General features: G+C 41.5%; 2 protein-coding genes across 5 annotated transcripts in view; one reads left to right on the top strand and one right to left on the bottom strand.

The window, feature by feature from the left end:
• Positions 1-21,833, top strand: part of ZFYVE9 (zinc finger FYVE-type containing 9) — a 184,930-nt gene that overhangs the window by 7,857 nt on the left and 155,240 nt on the right. The window lies entirely within an intron of this gene.
• Positions 3,669-4,192, bottom strand: LOC111175813 (small ribosomal subunit protein uS19). The gene has a single exon (XM_089922781.1). It carries the CDS (start codon positions 4,158-4,160, stop codon positions 3,723-3,725), a length of 438 nt encoding a protein of 145 aa, XP_089778907.1. The 5' UTR covers positions 4,161-4,192; the 3' UTR covers positions 3,669-3,722.

Below are 21,833 nucleotides of genomic sequence, written 5' to 3'. Positions count from 1 at the left end.
AAATGCATTTTAGTGACAAAACTTTTATATAGCCTACCCACCTGGAGGTATTAGAGATGCTAATATTGACGTGTAGGTAATCAGATGATGTTTTGACTGGTTGGAAAATTGTTACCCAGCTAGAAAATTGTCATACTTTTCCTTGTTAGCTTTTTCTGCAGTACTTGGATCAGTGAATCTTGACTTAGCAAAGAAATCATCCTCGACCAGGAGCAAGGAAGTGTTCTTTAGTCAAATACAATAAATTTGTTTTTTTTTTTAGCATACTAGATCCCTCAGGTAGAGATTTGTAACTGCACATTCGTATTTTAAAAACTGAGGAGTAAAAGTAAAGAAATTTGTTTCACTTTATTTAGCAGTATATTACCCAGACTAATTGGCCGTGGAACCCTTTTTATCCACATAATAGTAGTACAGCTTTTACTGATCTAGGTCAACTTTTATCTGTTTTATAAAGCCTCACCCTCACAATATCCATGGCTATTTGAACCCTCTGGTGATCAGTCCTGATTACTTCCTTCATTCTGTTGTTGGTTACTGCTGATTATTAGAAAATTTCTTTTGTATTTAACCAAAGATCTGCTTTTCTTTAACATCTATCCTTTTGTTGTTTTCTTCTCTAAAATTATACAGAATAAGTACTCATTTTCATATCTGAAGCTGACAAGATAATATCTTGTCTTCCCTGGCATAGTAATTAAAAGCTCAGACTTTGGAGTTTGACTGCCTGGGTTCAAATTTTAGTTTCACTGCTTTTGCCTTGTGATCTTGCGCAAGTTAATTAATGTCTCTGTGCCTCAGTTTCCTCATCTGTAAAAAAGGAATAACAGTAGTACTTTAGTGGACTAAATGAGGTGATCCTTATAAAGAGTTAATTACAAGGGGGCTTCCCTGGTGGCGCAGTGGTTGAGAATCTGCCTGCTAATGCAGGGGACACGGGTTCGAGTCCTGGTCTGGGAGGATCCCACATGCCGCGGAGCAGCTAGGCCTATGAGCCACAAGTACTGAGCCTGCACATCTGGAGCCTGTGCTCTGCAACAGGAGAGGCCGCGATAGGGAGAGGCCCACGCACCGCGATGAAGAGTGGCCCCCGCTTGCCACAACTAGAGAAAGCCCTCGCACAGAAATGAAGACCCAACACAGCAAAAATAAATAAATTAATTAAAAAAAAAGTTAATTACAAAATGTGTTGGTTTGGTCCTCTGGGAAGCATTGATATTTTTCTTTTGGCTGTGTTCAGTCTTCGTTGCTGTGCGCGGGCTTTCTCTACTTGCGGTGAGCGGGGGCCACTCCTCGTTGCAGTGCACGGGCTTCTCATTGCGGTGGCCTCTCTTGTTGCGGAGCATGGGCTCTAGGCGCGCGGGCTTCAGTAGTTGTGGTGTGCGGGCTTAGTTGCTCCGCGCCATGTGGGATCTTCCCAGACCAGGGCTCTGAACCTGGCTCCCCTGCATTGGCAGGCAGATTCTCAACCACTGTGCCACCAGGGAAGTCCCCCCTGGGAAGCACTGAGATGGAGTTACTAGTGCAAGGGATTTTTATGGGGGTAGGTAATAGAATGCCTGTGAAGGGAAAGGGAGAGGAAGCTGAACTGACCAAGGAGAACCTCAAGTCTGTGATGCAGATCTGGAAAAAAAATCTTGGACAACCCAGTAAGAAGCTCCAGAGCAAAAACTGCCTGTTAGAGGAGTCCTGCATTAGGAAGAAATGGCCAGGTTCTAGAAAATCCTCTGTGTTTAGTCACTGGCTAGGAGCTGCCCAAGGAGAGTGTGGACTCCCCTGGAAAGCTGAGATGAGTTCTTATATGCTGCAGCTGGAGGCTACTAGCTAACTGTATTCCTTGCACCTGAATGCGGGTTCTTTTTTGAAGGGAGATCCAAGTGATTGCCACAGTCCCTTTCTTACGCTGTGTGGATCTGTGTCTCTAAACGTTTTCTGAGAGTAGCTCCTCCATTTCCGTGGACCTCTCTTCCTAATGGGAAAGTTGAAAATAGGATAGTGAGACAGGCTTCAGCCTCCATCTCTGTAGCTGGTCTCCACGTCACAGTGGTTCTCTTTGTCTCCTCCACTATCCAGTCTGAATTCTTGCCATTAGCTATAATTTCTGAAGTTCTTGGTGGTTTGTCTAGTGGTATGACCCAAGCCTCATTTTTTATTTAAAATTTTATTTTTGGCTGCGTTGGGTCTTTGTTGCTGCACATGGGCTTTCTCTAGTTGCGGTGAGCGGGGGCTACACTTTGCTGCGGTGACGGGCTTCTCATTGTGGTGACTTCTCTTGCTGCAGAGCATGGGCTGTAGGCACGTGGGCTTCAGTAGTTGTGTCAGGCGGGCTCTAGAGCACCGGCTCAGTAAGTGTGGTGTCCGGGCTTAGTTGCTCCATGGCATGTGGGATCTTCCTGGACCAGGGCTCGAACCCGTGTCCCCTGCATTGGCAGGCGGATTCTTAACCATTGTGCCACCAGGGAAGCCCCAGCCCTCATTTCTGAGGGGTGTGAGAACCATGCTCTTCTCAGGCTGGAGTGGTTGCATTTGTCTGTTCACAGTCACAGTTGGTCAGGGGAGTATCAAGTGGTACCCAAATGGATCATCTGAATTCCAGATATACTCCTTGATCCCATTATGTAACAGCAGCCCTACTTCACCTGAGGATGAGGTTTAATTAGCCTCATTGTGGTGATTCTACTTCTTGTCTCCTGGTTGTGGGATACACAGAGTCCCAAATTCCCAGGCTGCAGCTGTAATTTATATAGTTCAATATGATCCTTGATATGTCTCCTGGTAAAAGTGTGCCTAGAACCTTCAACTTTTTTTTTTTTAGCATCTTTATTGGAGTATAATTGCTTTACAATGTTGTGTTGGTTTCTGCTGTATAACAAAGAAAAGCAGCTATATGTATACGTATATCCCCATATCCCCTAGCCAGTTGGTCAGCTTGAGGCATAGTGCTGTATTGGGGGTTCAGTGTCGCTCATTGGTTGGATGTTCAGAGTTGGCAGTAGCCTGATTGGGCCTTGGTAAGTGGGCATCCATGCCTCCTTCTCTGCTTCCATCTTCATTTCTTTTACAGTGGCTTCTCTGTTCATGTTCCCATCATGCCAGTTCTGGGTGGCTAATGTCAGCTGTCTGAGTCATTTTGTCTATCTGGTTGTTCATTGTCTCTTCTGCATTGGATGCTTTCTGATGGGCATTAACACGTGAAAAAGATTTTCACACTTTATGCTCACTCCTGTATGTTCATTCATTTGCCTCCGCTCATATCTTCTTGCATCCATTGTACAGTCTTTTTCCTTAAAGACCCCTAACCAGGTACTCAGTCCATTTGCCATTGCCCATGAGTCTGTATATATTCTCATCTCAGGCCACATTTCTTTCTACACAAAGTACATCACTTGAAGCTCCATCTTAGGGAGACTTTGCCTTTCCACTGTCATGGTCACCCCTAAGTGTGGCTGTAATGAACCTGTTGTTTTTTTTCAGCTTGCATTCACGTACTGAGCTGACCTATTTATAAGCCAAACTTTGGCTTTTATGTCCTCCTTAACTTGGTTGTATAGGATCCTCCAAACAGCTATAGATGTGAGCTGAGGAAGGGTGCTGGCACAACTGTGGTGTCAGGGAAGTCTTGACTGCCTACTTATGTAGCTTACATGTGCCCTTTGGTTCTGCTTGGGTTTGATTTTTTTTTTTTTTTTTTAGACAAGTCTCTACCTTTATTGGCCAGCAGGCTACTTAAGGGGGATGAAGCGGGAGGAGTGGGTGGCCCCAATGCCGGGCCGGCCGTGCTTCACAGGCTTGTAGGTGATGGAGAACTCGCCTAGGTAGTGGCCGATCATCTCAGGCTTGATTTCCACCTGGTTGAAAGTCTTGCCATTGTAGACGCCCACCATGCTGCCCATCATCTCGGGCAGGATGATCATGTCGCGCAGGTGCGTCTTCACCACCTCCGGCTTCTCCATGGGCGGCGCCTCCTTCTTGGCCTTGCGCAGCCGCTTCAGCAGCGAGTGCTGCTTCCTCCGGAGGCCGCGGTTCAGCCGCTGCCGCTGCCGCGCACTCTGCAGCTGCATCAGCTGCTCATAGGACATGTCCAGCAGCTGGTCGAGGTCCACGCCGCGGTAGGTGAACTTGCGGAAGGTCCGCTTCTTCTTCTGCTCCACTTCCACCATCTGGTCGGCTCTTCAGAGCTGGGTTTGATTTTTGATGTACTATTTCCATCTCATAATGGATTGTTACTTAGCTCACTTGAGTTTATGACTTGGGAGAGTCCTGTTGAGCCCAGCTCATTATGGGCAGTTCTGGACATATGGTGCCCAATGGTCAAGCGTTCTATCTTTTCCAGAGCCCAGTAGCACAGCAGGAGTTGTTTTTCTAATAGCATGACTTTTCTGGAGAACTCCAGGGGCCTGCACTGTAATTCTCCCACTTGGGCTTGCTATAAAGTCTATACTGTGTCTTTCCCCACCATTTATACCTCCAATAGCATGGGAACTGCTTGCACTACAACCTGGACCTACTGCAGAGTTGTTTACTCCACTCAAAGCTGGCAGCCTTTCATATTACTCAGTACATGGGCCACAGCAGTGTATAGAATGTGTTGACTCTAGAATCTGAAGAAACCTAGCAGACCTTGTGCTTCCTTTTTTTTTTTTTTTTTTTAATAGTAGGGATGCAAGATGCAGCAGTTTGTCTTTTGCTTTGGAGGGAGTGTGCTGGCATAACCTTAACCACTGGATTCCTAAAACTTCACTGAAATGGCAGATCCCTGAATATTCATAGTTTTTCTCCCATCCTTTGGAGCACATATATCCTTCAGCATGCTAGCCATCTCTTGATCATCTTGCAAGATCAACATGATGTCACTGATTTACTAGATTAGTGTGCTATTCTGAGTTCAGATCTCTTCAGACTATCTTACGACAGAGTGGGACAATTAATGTAGCCCTGAGGCAAAACTGAGTGTATACTGTTGTTGACTCCATGTGAAAGGAACTATTTCTGATTGGGATAGAAAAGAACTCATTTGCCAAATCAGTGGCTGTATGCCATGTACCTGAGGCTATGTATATCTGCTGTAGCAAACATATTACATCCAGCATGGTAGCTATGGTCATGGCTGCTACTTGGTTGAACTGTGGTAGTCTTCAATCATTCTCTAGGATCCAGCTGGTTTCTAGAGAGGACAGACTAGTGAATTAAACAAACATATGAAAGGGACCACTACCCCTGCATCTTTGAGATCCTTAAGGGTGGCGCTAATCTCTGCCATTCCTCTTACCTCCATCCCTGACACAATATTTTTTTGATTTACTGTTTTGGCCAAGGAGTGGGGAGACATTTTTAGGTCTCATTTGGCCTTTCAGTTGCTAAGTATGCCAATCCCGTTTATGTATTCAGGGCCTGGGAAAATAAGTGCTGGGTGGGTCAGTGGACTGTGGACCTACCATAAGCTAGACTTTGGCCAGAACTCTATTTCTTACTTAGTTCCTATATTCCTTCCCCTGTAACTGGGCCATAATTATGTTCCACGTTTCTAGATATCAACATTAACTCAGCCTCTGTGACCGTTAGTTCTTCAGATGTCTGGGTATTTTCCTTTCCCCACTATACCTAAATAGTCACCTGAGTAAATAGTCATAGGTCCCTTTGGGGAAATATATATATATATATAATTTGTTGTGGGGTCCTTACTCCTGGGGGCCCATCCATCTCTTTAAGTCCGTCAGTCTGGATCTGAAAACTGTTTCAGGTCCAGGAATTAGGCAAGGGATAGTAGCTTTTTATTGAGGCAACTACTCTCAGTCTTGTGCTTATCTGTTCTTGCCTTGCTTTGATTGTGTATATATTAATAAGCAGCACTGTTGTTGATTGCCTGTCTATTTTGCTCTAATGACACCAAGTTCTGTTAGCTCTCTCCCCGGCTCCCTGTGGGTCAAGCTTTATTGGCTGTCTCCCACCTTGCAAGTCATGATGATAGTGTGGTCCATTAGCTTCTGTTATTTTGTGTTTTTTTAATAAACTTAGTTACTTTATTTATTTTTGGCTGCATTGGGTCTTCATTGCTGTGTGCAGGCTTTCTCTAGTTGTGGCGAGCGGGGGCTACTCTTCGTTGCAGTGCACGGGCTTCTCATTGCGGTGGCTTCTCTTGTTGCAGATCACGGGCTCCAGGCACGCGGGCTTCAGTAGTTGTGAGTGGGCTTCTGTAGTTGTGGCACATGGGCTTAGTAGTTGTGGCTCATGGGCTCTAGAGTGCAGGCTCAGTAGTTGTGGCGCATGGGCTTAGTTGCTCCGCGGCATGTGGGATCTTCCCGGATCAGGGATTGAAACCATGTCCCCTGCATTGGCAGGCAGATTCTTAACCACTGCACCACCAGGGAAGTCTCTAGCTTCCTGTTTTAAGTGCTACCACCTGGCTGCTCTTGCTTCAGAGCCCCATCATTGCCATCATCAGTGAACCAATTTCTGTGACAGCCTCTACTATAGAGGAGAGCCACCACTTAAATTCTTGGTGATGCTAAGGTCTGTCTCACCAGTGTATTCCTGATGGCCTTGGTGTGTGGTGTGTCTAATCGGCCCTCTTATGGAACATAATTGTCTGGTGGGTCTTATGACCTCACATAATATATCCACTCCAGTGTTCCCCCTTTCCTGAGCCTTTAATCCCATTATCCTTTCTCTGCCATGGTAATTTAGGCATTTCACTTTCATTCAGTGTGGGCTGTATTTTCCAGGCTTCTGGGAGTCACCCTAGCAGTGAGTTACGAAACCCTAAGTCCTTGTCACAGTGGTAATCCCCATATTCTGAGACAGTGGCCTTCTACCTCCCAACCAAACTTTGCCTTATTCAGTAATGTTTTGGCCTCCTTGATTAAGTACTCTCAAAATCCAACACTGGGTATCCTCACTGATTCCGCTGGTATATGCTGGCTAATTCTTGCAGCAACTTTGTGGTGGTGTCTCTTTTCTCTCTTATCAGGCCCAAGATGTCCTTAACAGGGTTAACATTAATTATTATCATGGCAACCAGGAGTGAAGGTGGGGGGCAGATCTTGAGGGGAGCTCTTGTTGCCTTGCAGGTGAGAGACCTCTGAAGTGTATTCCTGCACAGTGGGAAGTGCCAACATCATCTCTGCAGACTCTGGGAGTGCAGAGGAGTCTGGAGAATCAAAATCTTTGGGGGCAACCATCTTAGTTGTCCCTACCCCATCTATCAGGCTTCCATGTTTTCCAAACCAGGACCCTGACCTTAGTATAACAAACCTGCCCTGACTGAGCATTCAGTCATCTTTGAAGCATTTCTGTCTTTAACTGTCTTTTTCTGCTCTTTCACTGTAAGTGATAAGGACTTGTTTGTGAGCTACCAGAGAGCCCTCTGGCTTTCACACTTAGTTTCCAATTGTTAGCTGCCCTTTCTAGGGAGTCAGTACAGCTGAGAGCCAGCCATTCCATTGTTCTTATTTGTATTGTTCACCTTAGACTTTTCAGACATCACAGTCATTACACCACATGGCATGTTCCTCTTTTTTTAAAAAATTTTTTAAAAAAATTAATTAATTAATTAATTTTGGGCTGAGTCGGGCCTTTGTTGCTGCGCATGGGTTTTCTCTAGTTGCAGCGAGTGGGGGCTCCTCATCGTTGCAGTGCCTGGGCTTCTCATTGCTGTGGCTTCTCTTGTTGCAGAGCACGGGCTCTAAGCGTGCGGGCTTCAGTAGTTGTGGCTTGCGAGCTCTAGAGCGCAGACTCAGTAGTTGTGGTGAACGGGCTTAGTTGCTCTGCAACATGTGGGATCTTCCCGGACCAGGGCTCAAACCCGTGTCCCCTGCATTGGCAGGCGGATGCTTAACCACTGCGCCACCAGGGAAGCCCGCATGTTCCTCTTTGGAAGCATTATCCCAAAAAAGTTTTAGCACTTTTCCCAAGAAGGTTTTAGCATTTGGGCCACCATCTTGTTGCCCGGGGCTGTCTGTGCCTCACATACCACCCAGGATGAGATCCTATTGCTGGTGGGACAGTACGTGATCTAGTTTCCAAACCGCATTCTTACTTTCTGCTTTCTCAGTCCATTTCTGGTACCCCCTGTGCCAAGTTGAGTTCTTCTGGAAGCCGATGTCAAGACAGAGTTAGGAATACAAGAGGTATAAGGGGGGAGGGGGAGGATTCCTATGAAAGGAAAGGGAAGGAAACAGAGTTGGCAGGGAGAGCCTCAGAGTGTGATTCAGATCTGACAGAGTCTCAGACTCAATGAGGGCTCCAGAGCAAAAATTCTTCATTTAGAGGGTCTGTATTTGACAGAAATGGCCAGGCCTTAGTGCCGTGATATGATCAGCTGCCCAGGAAGAGAGTAGTAGTCTCAGCTTGAGAGCTAGGGATCCTGAAGAGACTATAGCTGGAGGCTGCCAGCTGACTTCTAGGCTATGCTATCAATTATTGGAGGGTTGGAAGCGTATCTTGTATTTAACCTATATCCTCGTTGAATCTTCTTGTGCTATTCACGCTCTTTTTAATTCCCTCTTTTCTTTGAAGTACATTCCATGGAAAAAGTGGCTAGTTGAGTTTGCACGTCCAACGATTGTGCAAATGCCTTCTTAAGACAACCGTCACACTTTGGCATGCAGCAGAAGTGCCTTATTTGTACTTCCCATTTTTTCACACAGATCATTAAAAAGACATTTACTCAAGAGCTCGGGTTTAACAAAATTAATATTTTTTATTGCTTCATCGATGAAGTGAAACTGGCATTTTTTTAAAACTGAGAGTGCATGGCAGTGAAGAATATGACTACTAATGAAATTTGGTGTTGCCGCCTTGATTCGTGCTAAAGTGCAGACAGTTCTACCCACCACTGCTTTTGCACTGTGCAAATATGTCCATCAGTACAAATGTCAATACAGTGAAAAAGGCATACTAAGCTGTTATATCTTAGTGTTATTATGAAAAAGTTTTTTTTTAATTGAGATGTAATTCAGATATAACAGTTTCAGGTGTAAAACATAATGACTCAATATATGTATGAAAATAGTTTTGACCTCATATACTTCCTGGAAAATCTTGGGGATCTCCTCGAGTCTGTGGACCACACTTTAAGAACCACTTAGAGTAGTCTAAACTCATTCCATTTTGTGCTTGGATGCTTTCAAGCAGCCTGAACTTTACTTTATAAGATTACCTAGCTTGTTTTTAAACTTTCATAACAGCCTGGTTAGATAAGCTCTATTGAATGTTTAACTGACTTAATCATTAAAAATGTTTTGATATTGCTTAGTCAGCACCCTTCCTTGTTTTTAGTCCGAATGCTTTACTGCTTGCTCATACCTATTAACTCTACCCTGATGAATTAAAAAAAAATAGTTTTAAGGTTTGCACTCCATACTTAACTCTGAACAAATCTCTTAAAAAAGTGCAGCAGTTGATCTTTTGACATTTAAATCCTGTGAGATTCTTGCAACAAAAATCCTTGTTTCTCTAGCTCCTTTGGGAAAAGGTAAATAAATTTAGGATTGGTGAAATATTTTTAGCAGACTCTTGAAATGAGAGCAAGTAGAAGTTTAGTTGCATTGTGGTATTATGTGCATTTTGTCATCATATCATACAGTGGTTTCTGTGAAATTTGGGGCTGCTTTAGGAGTGAGATGGGACTGCTTTCATTTAGTATAGTTCTTATTTAAGGGGACTATTAAAATCTCTCATAAGTGGAATTTGAAAATAGAAACAAATTAAGCTTGTGTTACATATTAGATTCCTGAAGAGCAAATTCTAGATGGATTATCAGGATTCCTTTAGTATACTGAAATTGTATTTTATTGATTTTTATTGGAAATAATTGACAGTTGGTCAGCCTTCATCTGATTCCTGCATAAACCTCATCTACTACTCTTCCACTCACTTAATCTTCTCTTTGTCCTTCCTCTTCCCTCTTCTTGGAACTCTTTTCCCCTAGATATTTGTAGAGTTGCTTCCTGACATTTAGGTATTGACAAAAATTCATCTTCTCAGTGAGACTTTCTCTATGTATAAAATTGTAACCCCCAATCTTTCCTTTTCTTCTTAAATTTTTCTCCTTAACATGAATCATCTAGTTTACCATATACAGTATTTTACATGTTTATGTTGTTTATTCTCCATTTCCACCCATTAGAATGTAAGCTCCACAAGGGCCAAGGTTTTGCCTGTTTACTTGCAGCTTTATCCCCAGTGCTTAGACTTGTGCCAAGAACATAGCAGGTGCCCAGTTGTTGGTTAAATGAATATTTATATCATATAAATATGAATTCTATGTAGATTTTGATTGTAATTATATTTATTGTAATGAGATTTGACTGAAAATCTTGATCTTATGAAGTCTTTGTATCCTAGCTCCCTCTCCTCTTGTTCTCATTTTGATCTCAGCCTATAGCAAGCTCTTATATATATGTGTGTGTATATCTATGTATATTGTTTAAGAAGATTTTTTAAAAAATACTTCTTTCCTCTTTTTTTCCAATTCTCCCAAATCTCACGTCTCTTTTTTTTTTTTTTTTTTGCGGTACGTGGGCCTCTCACTGCTGTGGCCTTTCCCGTTGCGGAGCACAGGCTCCGGATGCACAGGCTCAGCATCCATGGCTCATGGGCCCAGCCGCTCCGCGGCATGTGGGATCTTCCCAGACGGGGGCACGAACCCGTGTCCCCTGCATGGGCAGGCGGACTCTCAACCACTGCACCACCAGGGAAGCCCTCATGTCTCTTTTAATACTCAGTTCAATGCTTTTCCATGAAGCCTTTTCAGATTATTCTAAGCTGTAATGATTTCCTCTAAGTTTTTATAATATATTAATATCTGTACATCCTTTACATTCTTTTTTGAAGTTTCTTTCTTTCTTTCTTTCTTTTTTTTTTTTGCTGTGCAGCTTGCAGGATCTTAGTTCCCCAACCAGGAATTGAACCCAGGCCCTGGTAGTGAAAGCACAGAGTCCTAACCACTGGACCACCAGGGAATTCCCGCTTTTACGTTTGTCATGTAATTTTTCTGAATTCTGACTTGTATTTTGCATTTTTACCTAACTTTTCATGAGTGTATGTCTTCCTAATTCTCCACTACATATTCATAAGTTTTTTGAGAAAGGAAAATTATATTTCTTAGTAGTGCCCAGTGAAGTACTTTACATTCATTCATTTATTTGCTCATTTAACAACAGTTATTGACACATTTACTCTGGCAAGACTGTGCTTAAGTTTTGAAGATAGAAAGAGGAATAAGACATCCTTGCTATCAAAGAATTAAAGGGCTAGTTGGGAAGGCAAATATGTAAATAATTAAATGCACCAGGTTCAGCGAGGACGATCAGTTCCACCATGGCTTTACTGAAAAGGTGATGCTTGTGTTCAATATTGAAAAATTAGTAGGAGTTTTCCAGGAGGATAAAAAAGAGAGGGACATTTTAAGCAAAGGAAACCTTGCGCACAAACATGTGGAAGTACGTGAAACACGTTTTATTGGGGGAACTGCAAATAGTGTGGTATGGCAGTTTTGAGTGAGGACAGGAGAGGAGGTGGAGACCTAGGCATGGAGCCAGATGATGAAAAGCTTCATATACTATTTAAAAGAGTTAGATTTTTAAATTTTAGGTAGGGCATGGGGAAACCAGTGAAGAGTTAAAAATAGTAGACCAATTGGTCATTGAGCTTCTAGAACAATTATTTTGGTGTCAGTATAGCAGATGGGTTGGAGGAGAACCAGAATGGATACAGGTATACCACTTGGGAAACTATTGAAATCTAAGCCAGAGATGGTAGTATGAATTAGGGTAATAACATCTGGGATAAAGAAGAAAGGTTGGATGCAGGAGGTATTTAAGACTTAGAAATGTTAGGATTGTTTGGACATTGTTGATGAGGAGAATGGTTCCTAGGTGTCTGGCCTTGGATTATTGAATGTATGGTGAAACCTTTACTTCTGGATGCAGGAGGTATAATAGGTCTTAGGGAGTAGTTAAAGCCACAAGAGTGGATGAAACCATCCAGTGAGAACAAGTAGAGTGAAGAGAGAAGAGGTCTGAGAACATGACTGGATAAAAATCATGCTTACTAGACACACAGGGGGAAAGCCCACAAAAGGAGACAGCGAAGGAAAATCAGGAGAAAGTACTATCAAGTTTTGTAGGAGAAAGGAAAGAAAGGCTTTTTTAAAAAAAATTAATTTTAATTTTGGCTGCGTTGGGTCTTCGTTGCTGCGACAGGCTTTCTCTAGTTGCGGTGCACGGGCTTCTCACTGGGGTGGCTTCTCCCTGGGGTGGCTTCTCCCTGGGGTGGCTTCTCCCTGGGATGGCTTCTCTTGTTGCGGAGCATGGGCTCTAGGCCCACAGGGGGCTTCAGTAGTTGTGGTGCACGGGCTTAGTTGCCCCGCGGCATGTGGGATCTTCCCGGACCAGGGACTGAACCCGTGTCCCCTGCATTGGCAGGCGGATTCTTTTTTTTTTTTTTTTTTGCGGTACGTGGGCCTCTCACTGCTGTGGCCTCTCCCGTTGCAGAGCACAGGCTCCGGACGCACAGGCTTAGCAGCCATGGCTCACGGGCCCAGCCGCTCCGCGGCATGTGGGATCCTCCCGGACCGGGGCACGAACCCGCGTCCCCTGCATCGGCAGGCAGACTCTCAACCACTGCGCCACCAGGGAAGCCTCAGAAAAAGTTTTAAAAAGGCGTGTTCAGCTGTGTTGGTTCCTCTGGATAGGCTAAGATGAGGCTTTAAAGTGTATATTGGGCTTGGCAATTAGAAAGCATTTAGAGCAGTTTCAGTGGCTAGAAAAGAGAGTGGATCCGTCAATTTTTTTTTTAAAAAGCACTTGACTGTGAAGGGAAGGTGAAAAGGCAGTAACTAGAGGGGAATGTAGAGTTGAAGGAAAGGTTATAATGCTTGCTATTAAAAGATTAAAAGATTCCTGTTATTAAAAGATATCTGAAGATATTTATAGACCATTAGAGGAAGAAGTTGAAAAGACAGAGGGCAAAGACACTCAGTGCTTGTTGGAATGTAGACTGGTTTCAAAATTAATTGATGTGTGTATTGGGAGATAAATTAATCTCCAGTTAGCTAGACTAATTATGAATGTTTAGGATATATTTTTGTTAAAATTTATTAGAATAGCAACCACCAACAAATAGAACACTCAAAGTCAATTTTAGAAGTCAGTAGTTAGAGATTTTCTACACTAGTTCCTTCATTGGACAGATGAGTGAATTGAGATCTAGGTTAGTACTTTTAAGTTATTTAAGTCTTTTAAGTTATTAATTTTATCTAAAATTAATTAAATTAAGAAGCTTATGTACTTGAATTTACTTTTTCAGGACCAGTTTTCTGTTACACATATGCTTGTTTAGATAAAATACTTCCAATTTTTAAGATTTTCTAATTACACATGTGACTTTAGAAAATAACAACAACAAAAGACCAGCCTAGGGCTTCCCTGGTGGTGCAGTGGTTGAGAGTCCTCCTGCCGATGCAGGGGACACGGGTTTGTGCCCCAGTCCGGGAAGATCCCACATGCCGCGGAGCGGCTGGGCCCGTGAGCCATGGCCGCTGAGCCTGTGCGTCCGGAGCCTCCGCAACACGGGAGAGGCCCGCATACCGCAAAAAAAAAAAAAAAAAAAAAAAAGACCAGCCTAGACAAGTCAACATGCGTACTTTAAAAAGAATGACTTATGCAGGAGACTCATGCCTCAGATTCCACATTCACCTCAAATATCTCTTTTGATCTTTCCGACTTTCTGTCAGCTGGACTAAATGCTGTGTCTCTGTATACCCATCTGTCATGGATTATATTGTATTGTCAGCCCCTCCCCCCATTGGGCTGGAAATTTCTTATTTTCAGAGCTCTTAGAATAGCTCTTGAGCATATATAGTAGGTGATTGGTAAATATATTCTTTTTTTTCCAGGGGCTATGCCACGCAGCTTGTGGAATCTTAGTTCCCTGACCAGGGATCGAACCGGGCCCTTGGCGCTGAAAGCACGGAGCCCTAACCACTGGACTGCCAGGGAATTCCTAAATATGTTCTTGAGTAGATATATGCTTGGATGAATTCATAGACTGGACAAAAAGATAGACTTTCCTTCTGTTCATGCATGAATTTGCCAGTGTCCAAGGCAAGGAAATGTCCTAAACCTGCAGAGGTACCACTCTCACTCTGGATAAGTTTCAGCAGTCTTTGAATTTATGAGCTTTATTTTCAGTGTTTAGGTGTAGTAGTAGTAGTCTCCCCGCCTGCCGCCCACTTGAAGCTTCATAATCACATGTATTTGTTGAGTTGTCTGCCCTCAGCCTCCATATTTATAATACTGGATGTTTCAAAGATATAATTGACGTAAACCAGTGTCTTCCTTACCAGTTATGAGTTGTCTTTTATTGTGAAGATTAGCCAGAAAATGTGTTTAAGTTTTTGAAAATTGTGAACATACTTTTAGAATTCCTTTATTGTTAGGTGCTTTCCCTCTTCTGTTATTCTTTTAGCTTTGTCTTCAATACAAGCTTGTCAGAGCTTTTCCTTTTGTAAAAATAATTTTTAAAAGACAGTTAAAGTAGGGGTGGATGGGGCTGTAGACAGGACATCATGGAGTTTTATAAACTCATGCAACTGTTAGGTAACTTAATACAGTTTTTATCCTTGGGAATATACCTTTCTAGCTGGCAACTTTAAATTAGGTTATTTCATGTTTCTGATTGTCCTTTTGGTGTTTCTTTAATGACAAGTGTGGATGCCTCCCTAGGGGTTCTTATTTTAGATTGCTTAGGGTGGTGTTAGAGAAAGTGTTACTTTCGCTCAGATATTTTTTGTAGTATTTTAAAAGTAATATTAAACAGGTCAACATGACATTTTTGTGGCTTAACTACTTTAAAAGCGTTAAGGAAAATAATTTTGAAGTCAGCTTTTTCAGATTTATTTATTTATTTTTGTCCTGCTCAAAACCAAAATTCTTTCTTGACTGTCTAGGAAGATTATGACTGATAATGATCCTTTAGATTTAAGAAGTTACTAATGTTCAGTATAAAAGAATTGATAAAAAGCTTTGTAAATCCATTGATATACTATTTTTTGTTTTGGGGAGTAGAACCTTTTAGGTCTGTCCCTCTAGTACAGCACCACATGCCCATTCCCAGATTTATGCTCTTCTTAAGAAGTGTTTGATATTTTAATCATCTTACTTGTCCAGCCTTTTCATTTAGGAGGTAATAATTGTACCTTACAGAGTGCTTTCTCTTTTGATTTTCATAGCAATCAAGTAAAGGGTTAGGGCAGATAATTTTATTATCCCCATATAGGAGGAATTAAAAAACAGGTAAAAAGAAGTTAAACAACTTTTATAAGGTCACATTATGCTAAAAGATTGTAAATTCACACGGAGAGCCTTATTTTGACAAAATTGTCAATGCTTAGTGTAGGTACTTTTCATGAAATTACAAACTGGGAAATGTTGTTCAGGAATGTCTAAAATTCCTTTGCTTAGCGTTGTTAGACATTTCATATTAGTCCCTGATAAATCAAACAAATAAAATATGGTATTTATTGAGTTAGAAGTTTTAATATAGAGCTTTGCTAAACACTTTAAAATCCTTTGTTAAAAATAAAATTGCTTACTTCAGCATTTATCATAGTTGGCATTTGATGAATGTTTTGAAGAATATGATTTGATTAAAAATAATAGGGCTTCCCTGGTGGCTCAGTGGTTGAGGGTCCACCTGCCGGTGTAGGGGATGCGGGTTCGTGCCCCGGTCTGGGAAGATCCCATGTGCCGCGGAGTGGCTGGGCCAGTGAGCCATGGCCGCTGAGCCTGCGCGTCTGGAGCCTGTGCTAAAGATTTGAGGAAAAAAAAATAATAGATTTGTAGTTTTGTACAAAAATAGTTTTGTAGCCCTTAAGGTGAATTTGTTGTGAGAGTACTGGTTGTTAATTTTCCCATTTTATAATTGAAGATTCATTACAGTGGCTTTTTTTTTTTTTTTTTTTTGCTGTATGCGGGCCTCTCACTGTTGTCGCCTCTCCCGTTGCGGAGCAACAGGCTCCGGACGCGCAGGCTCAGCGGCCATGGCTCACGGGACCAGCCGCTCCGTGGCATGTGGGATCTTCCCGGACCAGGGCATGAACACATAACCCCCGGCATCGGCAGGCAGACTCTCAACCACTGCGCCACCAGGGAAGCCCTACAGTGGCTTTTATATGCTAGATTGATGGACATGGCCGAGCATGCATGTTAAGATCAGGCAGATTAGAAATAATAGTTATTTCTAGTTTTATTTTAAAAATAGCTTTATTCAGTCATAATGCACATACCATAAAATTCACCTATTTAAAGTATACAGTTCAATGGTGAGAGTTGTACAACTATCACCACTAATTTTAGAGCAATTTCATCACCCCCATGGAAACTCCTTTCTGATTAGCACCCATTCCCTGTTTCCTTTCATCACCCTTCCTCGGTCCCTGGTAACCACTAATCTATTTTTTGTCTCTATGGATTTCTCTATTCTGGATATTTCATATAAGTGGCATCTGGTTTATTTCACTTAGCAAAATATTTTAAAGGTTCATCCATGTTTGTAACATGTATCAATACTTCATTTTCTTTTTATTACTGAATAATACTTTATTGCATATACCACATTTTATTTATCCATTCATCAGTTACTGGACATTTGGCTTGTTAGCACTTTTTGATTGTTGTACACAGAGCTGCTATGAACAGTTGTGTATAAATTTTTATGTAGGCATATTCTCTTGAGTGTTTACCTAGGAATGAAATTGTTGGGTTGTATGGTTATCTCTATGTTCACCTTTTTGAGGAACTGCCAAACTGGTTTACAAAGCTGCTGCACCACTTTACTTTCCTGTCCAGTGTATCAGGGTTCCAATTTCTTTGTTTCATTAACACTTGCTATTGTTTTGTCTTTTTGATTCTAGCCTTCCTAGGGGTTGTGAAGTGATAATCTCATTGTCATTTTGATTTGCATTTCCCTAGTGACTAATGACTTGAGCATCTTTTCATGTGCTTGTTGTCCATTTGCATATCTACTTTGGAGAAATGTCTTTTCATATTCTTTGCCTGTTTTTAACTGGGTTATTTGTCTTTTTTATTTTTGATTGTAAGAATTAAAAAAAATATGTATCCTATACGTAGGGACTTCCCTGATGGTCCAGTGGTTAAGATTTCACTCTCCCAGTGCAGAGGGCATGGGTCTGATCCCTGGTCAGGAACATCGGGCATGCCATGTGGCATGGCCAAAAAAAAAAGATATATACACACACACACACATCCTATATATCTTTATATATTCTATAAGTCTCTTATCAGATATGATTTACAAATATTTTCTCCCATTCTGTGGCTGTCTTTTCACTTTCATGATGGTATTCTTTGAGGCACAAAAGCTTTAAATTTTGATGAAGATTAATTAATCTAGTATTTTCTTTTGTTACTCGTTCTTTTGGTGTCATATTTAAGAAATCATTGTTTATTTTCCATGGATTCTTTGGGCTTAAGGTACATTAAAAGGGAGACTGCGATTCTGGGACTTCCCTGGTGATGCAGTGGTTAAGAATTCGCCTGCCAATGCAGGGGACACGGGTTCGATCCCTGGTCTGGGTAGATCCCACGTGCCACGGAGCAACTAAGCCAGTGGGCCACAATTACTGAGCCTGCAAGCCACAACTACTGAAGCCAGTGCGCCTTGAGCCCGTGCACCACTTATATTTTGGAGAATAAAACCACCTCTGAGTGATTAAAATTTAGACCAGCTAGTCAAAATGCTTTATCACCTGTTCTTCTAAAACACTAATCAACGGAACAAGTTTTACTAGGGATGACAGTGTAATTGTATTCTGGAGTTCATATCGGCCATATGGTTTATGACCTTGATGCTGGATCACATGTCAATTGTATAACTGCTATTAATTGTGTTTGTATCACATGATCTGAGTTCAAAAAAAAATCATTGTTTAATCCAAGGCCACAAAGATTTGCTTTTATGTTTTCTTTTAAGAGTTTTAGCTCTTGCATTTAGGTTTAGGGTTTGTCATAGATGGCATTTATCAGGTTGTGGAAGTTCCTTTATGTCCCTAGTTTGTTGGATGTTTTTATCATTGATGCCGAAAACTTGGCCTCTGTGCACTGGTGCCGAATTGAATCTCAGAGACAGAGTTTTGGGTGAAGTAGAAAAGAATAGCTTTATTACTTTGCCAGGCAAAGTGGGACACGGCAGACTCCTGCCCTCGAAAACTGTGTGTCCCAACCCGGGAGGATTTGGTGAGGAGTTCCTGACCAGGGCTGACAGGGCTACCTGTAGCTCAGGTAATCTTTTGATGAGTTTCTCTGGTTCCTTTAATCTGGCCTCCGGTGGTCTTCTCTGGAATGAAGAATGCCTGACATCTTCCATTTGTTGGGGGTTTTAGTTCTATAGAGAGCTTAAAGATATTGTTGTGTGTATCCCTTGAGGCAGAACCAGCACCCTGCCCCAAGGCTGCACTATTGTTTCTTGGCTGCTCCTCCCTTGTCTCTGCATCCCCTCCCTTCCCTGATGAGCAACTGTTTGAATCTGCCCTTTGGAACTCAGGGAAGGTCATGAAGGCTGGAGTCTGTTCCCTACAAACAAGGAATGGGGGACATGGGAAAGGCTTCTGTGCCCAGGAGCCCCACTTGCTCCTGCTCAGTTTCATCATGAAAGGGTGTTGGATTTTGTCAAATACTCTATTTGTCAAATGTGTGTATTGAGAAGAACATGTAGTTTTTGTCCTTTTATTAATATAGTGTATTACATTGATCAATTTTTGTATATTAAACCAATGTGAACGAGTGGAATAAATGTCACTTGTTCATAGTGTATAATCCTTTTTATATGTTGCTGGATTTGGTGTGCTAGTATTTGGTTGAGGATTTTTTATGTACTATATTCATAAGGGATATTGGTCTGTAGTTTTCTTGGGATGTCTTTGATTTGGTATTAGGGTAAATTGACCTCATAGAATGAATTGGGAAGTGTTCTCTTCTGGGGAAAGATTGGTATTAATTTGCTTTTAAAATATTTGGTAGAAGTCACTGGTGAAAATCCCTGGCCTTGGGTAGGAAGTTTTAAATTTTTTTTTTTTTTTTCCGGTACGTGGGCCTCTCACTGTTGTGGCCTCTCCTGTCACGGAGCACAGTCTCCGGACGCGCAGGCTCAGCGGCCATGGCTCACGGGCCCAGCCGCTCCGCGGCATGTGGGATCTTCCCAGACCGGGGCACGAACCCACGTCCCCTGCATCGCCAGGTGGACTCTCAACCACTGCGCCATCAGGGAAGCCCCGGAAGTTTTAAAATTTAATTTGTGGGAAGTCTTGAGATTAATAATTCAGCCTCATCAACTAATTTATAGGTCCGTTCAGAGTCTCTATTTCTTTTTGAGTCAGTTTTGGTAGTTTGTTTCCACGAATTTGTCCATTTCATCTAGATTGTCTAGTTTGTTGGTGTACATTGTTCATAGTATTCTCTTACAATCCTTTTTGTTTCTGTAAGGTCAGTAGTCATGTCCCCACTTTCATTTCTGATTTTAGTAACTTTAGTTTTCTCTCTTTTTCTTGTTCAGTCTAGCTAAAGATTTGTCAATTTTGGTCATCTTTTGAAAGAACCAACTTTTGGTTTTATTGATTTTTCTCTATTTTTTTCCTACTTTATTTCCATTCTAATTGTTACTGAACTCAGGTTCAGCTTCTTGTTGCTTAAAAGTTAATACTCAAGAGGAAGGTATTGGATTGGTTTGAAAAGGTATGTCTGCTTTATTCAGGAGGCTGACCATCTGGAGAAGGCAGACTTCATAACCAACTCTGAAGATCCTGCTCGACCATGAAAGTTTTTAAAGGGAGAATCATTTGGGGAGGGGGGTCAGAGTCTCTATTATCTTCCACTGTGTGCAGACTTTCTTCTGATCAGTTGGTGGTGAGGTAACAGAGTGGTGTTCCAGGAACCTTGTGCTTAGCTTGAAGTTACCATCCTCCACCCGGGTGGGGACTTTAGTTCCCACAGAAGAACTCAAAGGCTTTGTTATGTATATTCCTTGAGGAGGAACCAGGACCCTGCCCCAGAGCTGCACTATTGCTTCTTGGCTGCTCCTCCTCCTTCTGCATTCCCTCCCTTCCCTGATATGCAGATGTTTGAATTTGCCCTTTGGAACTCAGGGAAGGCCAAGGAGGCTGAATGAAACCTATTTCCTAGAAACAAGAAATGAGGGACGCAGAAAAAGTTTGTACCCGGGAGGGCCCCACAAGGTCATGCTTTGTTTCATAATCTTTATTATTGATATTTCCTTCCTTCTGCTTGCTTTGGGTTTAGTTTGCTCCTCTTTTTTTTAGTTTCTGAAGGTAGAGAGTTATTATATGTAATTTTACTTTTTTAAAACACTGTTAAGTGTTTATAGCTTTAGGTCTTCCTGTAAGCATTGCTTTCACTGTGTCCCATAAGTTTTGGTATGTTGTGTTTGCATTCTTAGAGTATTTTCATTTCATCAAAGTATTATCTAATTTTCCTTGTGATTTATTATTTGACATGTTGGTTATTTAGTGTGTTGTTTAATTTCCACATACTTTTGAATTTCCTTCTGTTATTGATTTCTAATTTCATTCCATTGTGGTAAGAAAACATACTTTGTATGGTTTCAGTCCTTTTAAATGTATTGAGGCTTGTTTTATGGGTCAACATAAGTTCTCTCCTAATCATGTGCACTTGGGAAGAATGTATATCCCTCTGTTGTTGGATGGAGTGTTCTGTAGATGTCTGTTAGGTCTAGATGGCATACAATGTTCACGTTTTCTATTTCCTTGCTGATCTTCTCTCTAGTTGTTTTATCAATAATTGAAAATTGGGTAGTGAAGCATACAGCTAATATTGCTGAATTGTCTGTTTCTCACTTCAGTTCTGTCAGTTTATGCTTCATATATTTTGGGTCTCTGTTGTTAGGTACTTTAGCTTTAATTCTGATGCATAATATGGATTGGATGCTTATGTATGGGAACACTATTGATATCTCAGTAAAACATGTTCCATTTTATGTGCTGTGACCAATAGATAGAATTTGTTTTGGTATGGCTTTCGTGCTTAAATGATTTTGACTAGTAGTAAGTTATTTTGTCTAGGTTACATAAAGATGCACTTGTCTCTGAGAAGACTTAACTTCACTAGGGCAGTGGTTCATTTTAAAGGTTTATGTGTGTGTGAGTCAGTGAACTGCAGCAGTTTAAACGTGGCAGAGATAAAGTATTTAATAATGACTTTGCCAGTACTGATTTTTTTCTTCTTTTTTCAGAACAACTTCTTATTAAAGTATAGTTGATTTACAACATTATGTTAGTTTTAGGTGTGCAGCAAAGTGATTCAGTTTCATATATACGTGTGTGTATATATGTATATTTTCAGATTCTTCTCCATTATGGGTTATTACAAGATACTGAATATAGTTCCCTGTGCTATACAGTAGGTCCTTGTTGTTTATCTGTTTTATATGTAGTAGTGTGTACCTGTTAATCCCAAACTCCTAATTTATCCCTCCCCCCTTACCCCTTTGGTAACCATAAATTTGTTTTCTACCTCTGTGAGTCTATTTCTGTTTTGTAAATAAGTTCATTTGTATCATTTTTTTAGATTCCATATATGAGTGATTTCATGTGATATTTGTCTTTCTCTGTCTGACTAGACAGTATTAATTTTTACTGAGATTAAAGGCAGTGATAGTGTAATGTTCCTTGACTGTCCCTAGAATAATTTGGGTCAGTACCAATTATTAAACTATTAACAGCATCTACCTTTTATATAACGAAGTCCTAAACTATGTCTGGCTTTGGAGGAAGAAGGAAA

The sequence above is a fragment of the Delphinapterus leucas genome, chromosome 1 (genome assembly GCF_059928025.1).
Source record: "Delphinapterus leucas isolate spDelLeu-1000000601 "Yukka" chromosome 1, BTC_Dleu_Yukka2, whole genome shotgun sequence".
Taxonomy (NCBI): domain Eukaryota; kingdom Metazoa; phylum Chordata; class Mammalia; order Artiodactyla; family Monodontidae; genus Delphinapterus; species Delphinapterus leucas.
Note: the sequence above shows the minus strand (reverse complement) of the source record. Positions and strands in the feature narration are given on the sequence as shown.

What these genes read in the sequence shown, in the direction of transcription:
- LOC111175813 (XM_089922781.1), bottom strand. Translation starts at nt 4,160, where the DNA reads ATGGTGGAAGTGGAGCAGAAGAAGAAGCGGACCTTCCGCAAGTTCACC.